General features: G+C 41.8%; 1 protein-coding gene across 4 annotated transcripts in view; it reads left to right on the top strand.

Moving 5' to 3' along the window:
• kiaa0825 (KIAA0825 ortholog) overlaps nucleotides 1-6000 on the top strand; it is a 222358-nt gene that overhangs the window by 137390 nt on the left and 78968 nt on the right. For all 4 annotated transcript variants that reach the window (XR_006822563.1, XM_046035535.1, XM_046035532.1 and 1 more), the window contains exons 15-16: nucleotides 1540-1679; nucleotides 4409-4588. Coding sequence is in view for 3 of the 4 variants with exons in the window: in XM_046035535.1 (XP_045891491.1) it covers nucleotides 1540-1679; nucleotides 4409-4588 (320 nt within the window). In the remaining variant the exon portion in view is untranslated. The remainder of the gene's footprint in view (nucleotides 1-1539; nucleotides 1680-4408; nucleotides 4589-6000) is intronic.

Raw genomic sequence — 6000 nt, 5'->3', positions numbered from 1 at the left:
ACCAGTCTAAAACCTTCCACTTTTCCCCCTGATGAAGTCCTTTGTTTTGTTGGCAGTGTGCTTTGGGTCATTGTCCTGCTGCATGATAAACTTCCTCCCCATTAGTTTCAATGCATTTCTCCGTAAATTGGCAGACAAAATGTTTCTGTACACTTCTGAATTCATTCTGCTGCTACCATCATCAGTTACATCATCATCATGACATGACCTCCACCATGCTTCACAGATGAGCTTGTATGCTGTATGTAGATGTAGCTTGACAATGGCTTGCTTTTCTCCATAGACAGCTCTCTGGTCTTCATGTTGGTTTATCCTCTTTATCAGGAAATGCAGTCTTTATAGGTTTGAACCAAGGATGAAAACTTAGACTAGTCATGCAGAGCTATTTAATGTTCGGACAATCAACCTAAAAGGCAACACCTGAGCAACAAGAAACATCTGTTGACTGACAAGTTCCAATAGTTTTGCTCACTTGAAAAATGGGTGGGTTCAAACAAAAGGTGGTATGTCCTGAGTTGTTTAGCACATCTAGATGTAAATACCAGGAAATGTGAGCTTAAATTCTGAACTCTTATCTCATACTCATCTTTTGATCTTAAACCCAAATGTCTTCAGTGAACAACAAAATAAAAGGAATTTGCCTTACCGTTCCAATACTTTTGGAGGGGAGTGTGTGTGTGTGTGTTTGTGTGTGTGTGTGTGTATCTGGTTCTGTAAGCTGACCCTGTGCTGTAGCCGGGTAGATTTATCAGAGCAGTTAAAAGAGGATTTCTTCTGGATTTGCGGTCCTAGTGACATCATAAATTGCACTGTCAGATTGAGGCATAGTTTTCCTCAGTCAAGCAGCAGGGTGCAGCCTGCTCTAGCTTTCTGGCTCAAATAGAATGGTTAATTTCTGGGCAGACACCCCCTGCACTCCCTCCCGCCTCCTTGCTCTTCAGACAAACTCTGTCCATTCCTTCCATTAGATTTTATTGAGATGTATAAAGTAACATGCAGGCACACACATGTCAGCATGCTCTCACACTTGCACATATACATAACCACAAGCATAGGCTCTGAAGGGCACACACACACACACACACACACACACACACACACACACACATACATACACACACTTATTCTCACACAACACCAAGGATACGGCTCATTACCCACAGCTGGCTGCAGCCTCTTGGTTATACAAAAGATGTAGGAGGGGGGTACTGCTGTATATTCATGTATTTGGCTGTCTTCCAAATGTTAATTTGGTTTTAGCTGGCCAAGATTAGAGCTAATTCCTTCCCGGTGCTCACTATAAGTAAGCAAGAGTGAAGGCATTTGCACACTAAGCTTGCATCAGGAGTGAGTGACACTGAAGGAAGTTACCATCGTAGCATAAACACTATTTCCTCCCAGATTGTCATCCAAGACAACTGTGATTTCAGCCTTTCAGCTTTTCCCCTCCTTTGTTGTCTCTTGCTAAATGGACTGGTATCTGTATACTCACCTGACACTGCAGAACTGTCAAATTTGTTTTCCTTTTTCTGCTCTCAGAGATGGCCTTATGGGCCAGACGGCCTCTATATGTCAGCTGAGGCTGCTGACCTCTGACCCAGGACACAATCCCAGGTTGCTACTGCGAATGCTGCTGTACAGAGACTGTTACCTGCCCAGAATGCTCCTGGAAAACTCTCGTAAGTCTGTTTTTTTTAGTGTACATGGATCGGTATGTGTTAATGAAATTAAGGGCATGGTGTATGTACGTGTGCATGCTTGGATGTCAATCTTTGAGGAAAAAATCGAAGCCACTTTCATTAATTCTTTAATATTTCCTTTTTCATAATATTGGACCTACAGAGTCGATCCCACGGGGGCCATGTGTGGGAGAGTGTTTACCACTGTCTTAATTATGGTGCTCCACGATCTTAAATGAGTTATACAGACCCTAGATGAGCTCTATCCATTTTATGAAGTTATCATCAGCATCTTTGCCATCATCATCATTTCCACCTTGGTCACCATCATCACTAAATCAATAGAGAGCAGTAATAAACACTCAACAGGCCCAGTCGGAGCACACACGCTGACCTTTAAAGATTTTCCCTTCCTTCTTCTCCCCTCTGCACCAGCAACAGTCTAACCTTTAAAGACTGTTGTGCACTCGCACATTAATTCACATTATAGCGACCTCATTAATAACAACTCTCACTGTCTCATTCTCTCGCTTGGTCTGAGTCTGGCTCAGAGGCTCTGCAATGCCTCTCCCTGCACGCTGCCGTAAATCAACGCTGGAAGCGCTGACTCTCGCGTGTTATCACGGTGACGGGCTAATTAACCAGGACGCAGACAGACAGAAGGAACAGCTTGACTGAACGCCTACATTCCCATAAGCCACTGCACTTCCCCATCTATGTATATACTGGGGTGTTTCTTACTCATAGATAATAATAATACAGTGAGTCACAAACTATCTCAATTGGACTCAATTGTTAAAGTCAACTGCTGTTGGAACAGTAGGACACTTCATTTTTTAAACTGTGTAGTGCATTTTCTTCTAAGATGCTAACTTTGTTTCATCAACAGCACTTTTTCAACCTTGTTACTCAGTAAACATTTTACAATACAGTATATCTGCCTTATAAAAGCACCCTAACTTGCTAGAGAACTACAAAGCAAACTGAATGGCCTACCCATTGTCTGACGAATTGAAAATTTGCAGAGGGATAATACCTCCTACACTTTTACAATAACAGTTTTTGATTTTGCACAACTCACCCTAAATCAGAAGATACACTACTTCTGGTGCACATACGCACACACACTCACACAGCCCTTTTATTATCATCAGCATGTCTGCTTCCAATTACAGAGGTTCGCAGAGAGGGCCCTTGTGACTGGTTGACTGGTTGTCCGGAAGATAAACAGGTGTATGTATTGGCTATGTTTCAAGGTTGGATAAGCTTAGAGACAGTGAGGGTGGGAAAGAGAGCGAGGAGAAACAGAGAAAGCAACCAAGAAATCAACATAGAAACATAAAAACATTGGAATTATTGTGCTGCAGCAGTAGTGGAAACTCCACAGAGATGTGCCAGTGCACTGTCATCTGTATTTCTGAAGTCATCTGCCTCTCCATAATGGGATCATTATTAAAAGAACCTAGTTAACCTGCCATGCTCTCCAGCACCCCAAGTGGAAATTAATGTTAGTCGCCACTGTCCCCCTGGACCATTACAGCAACAGCAGTGATATCCAGAACACTCTCTCCTTAAGGACCAATTACCAGACAGGCAGAGAACAAGATGCCGGCAAAACCCACATAATTCCGCCTAATAGACTGATTGAAGGTCAGGTTGGTTGACTACTTTTGAGTCTATGTGTTAGATGTGTTAGTTAATGTGAAATAATAGGCAAGAGTAAGTGACATAGAGGGAGACTTAGACATAGAGACAGGGAGATAAAGGAAATCAGTTCTCATCTAGACCTTGATAAGTGGCAGTGCTTCCTACCTGCTTGTTATTAAGGTGGCAGATATTACTGGCCCTGTAGCGCAGCAGCTAATTTAGCCCTGTCATTTTAAAATAGTCCAGCATTAATCAGAAGGGTGCTGTGTGTCCCTCCATCACAGCACCCCCTCATTGAGTGCTGCGTTGCATACACTGTCCTATTCAAATATCTGTCATCTCCCACACAGCAGACTGACAGACCGCTGGATGTCTGCCACCTCTGGAGCAATGGGCCTTTCCTCAGTAACCCCTGTCAACACACACACACACGCACACACACACACAAACAAACCTTTAAGCACACAAAACACATATATAGACATCCATATGGGTTACGCACACACACACCTCCATCCTCAGCCCTGCGCTCAGACAGCAACCCCCACAAGGACACCCTGTCAAAACCTCTTCCTTTTCACTTCCTGTCTCCATGTGCTGTGGGGGCTTTGAAATCTGTTTCTTTTTCTGTTTTTTTTTCTGGTTTGTTTTTTCTCCATCTAACACAGATGTTGAGTTTTCTTCCCCTTCTATTCCACATTGCCTTTTGTTCACCCTTCTGTTAACATGTGTCAGGTTGGGCAGCCTTGACATTTTCCAATGTGTTTTTGTGCAAAGAAATCAAGATGCTGTTTCATACAATAGGACAGGTTTTTATATCTTTCCCTACCTACCTCCCTCCATAAGGTTGATATTTTCTGAATTATAATTCAGAAAACAGTGAGATTTTATCTCACCTACACAGCCCCAACTGAATGTATGTGTGCAAATGAGTAAGCCTTTACATCTCTTTGCGTATCCTGTTGTTTGTGCGCATGAGTTCTCTCGAATTTCATGATTTCGCAAAATTCATTGATATTTTGAATACCCACACACAGGCTGAAAAGTGTCTCACTGACTCAGACTGACTTGATCTTTTTCAGATTATTGCCAGGAGAACTGCTTAGAAATGTCTACAGAGAGCTACAAGGCAGGAGATGACTTTATCGTCGCATTGTTCAAACTTTTCAGTTGCCTGAATACTGTTCCCAAGGCCTTGACTCAGGTCCTTCAACCATACCTGGAAAGGGCACACATATGGGAACATCTCTACACATTGGCAGGTAAAGTAGTAACCAGCTGCTTTATATTGTTGTAGTGCAAGGGTCCTTACTACAGACTGGCATTACATTAATATGGACGTTGATATACAGTGCAGTACTAGAAGCTGTAGTACTGTTGTATACTGCACTAGTGTGCTACCCTAGTCTGGGTACCAGGCGAATCTGCCAAGCTCATGTTTAATTTCCTCTGGCAGGTACATTTGGCCCCCCATTCGTTCATGCAGATTTCCCCCCGAAGTAGATGCGGTCAGGCTAATCACAACCGTTTATCTAATATGCGGTGGGTTTGATACGATACAGACATAGGAGTGGCATGAGCCCAGATTTGTTTCACTGCTCTGACAGGTCCATCCAGCCCAATGCACCAGGCTCACGAAACTTAGATCAAGCTGTCAAACTAGGCAGTACTGATCAAATGTGAATCAAGATTCTGTTACTGCATTACCTATTTTCCGCGTCAATTATTTCAGAAACACATTTTAGTGGACTGTTTAGCTGTAATTTGAAAAAAGTTTGTGACAATGCCGCCATTCGTTTCCTAATGCCCTTTGGAAATCGAAAGTGAGCTGAGAGGTTACAGCTAATATGAATTTGCGAATTAATCAGCGATGCCAGGATAGTGCTATGCTACATTTTGCTTCAAACATTGTGTTTTTTTAAAAGTCAATGCTGTTTTCATATTATTATTAATAATATGTTAATTTGTTGAAATAAAAATACCTCTTTGCCCCAGGAGAGCAACTTTAATATCACTTTTTTCATATTTTCATTGCTCATTAGCTTAGTGCTATTTGGTTTATAATGTTAATGTACTATTAATCTGCTCTATACTACAAATTGAAGTAACCATAAATGACCAAGTCTGTGCCTCTCATTTCATGTTAAATTGAAATAAACTGATTGTTAAATCTGTCACCTTTCAACATACTGCAGCTGCTTCATACTTTCATATGAATGTAAGTGAGATTTGAATAACTTTTGTCAAAATGTATCAAATATGTTTCTAATTCTAGGAGTAAATCAGCCCACAAAGAATATCTCAGTTTTTTTCTAAGGGCCATTGTTGACATTGGTTGCACGTGAGCTAAAGCATGACTTTAATATGCTGTTACAGAGACTGCAATTACTCCCCAACTCTTTCTTTCCGCCTCTCTCTGGTACAAGCTTTGATACAGAGCTTAATCAGAACTCCTGTGGAGTAGGGAGCCCTTTTTGGTGGTGATTTTTATATCCTGGGTGAGTGGTAATTATTGTAGCATAAATTAGGGTGATTGGAGAAGAGTATTTGGATGGAGACAGAGCAAGGGAGGGGTCGACAGAGGGAAGGAAAGAAAAAGAGAGAGAGAGTGAGCCAGAGAGAAATTCTCAATGTCATCCAATCATCATTTATCCTCACAGGGTAATTAGTTTAA

Source organism: Micropterus dolomieu, linkage group LG21 (assembly GCF_021292245.1).
Source record: "Micropterus dolomieu isolate WLL.071019.BEF.003 ecotype Adirondacks linkage group LG21, ASM2129224v1, whole genome shotgun sequence".
Classification (NCBI taxonomy): Eukaryota; Metazoa; Chordata; class Actinopteri; order Centrarchiformes; family Centrarchidae; genus Micropterus; species Micropterus dolomieu.
The sequence above is the reverse complement of the archived record's forward strand: the minus strand, read 5'-3'. Positions and strand labels throughout refer to the sequence as shown.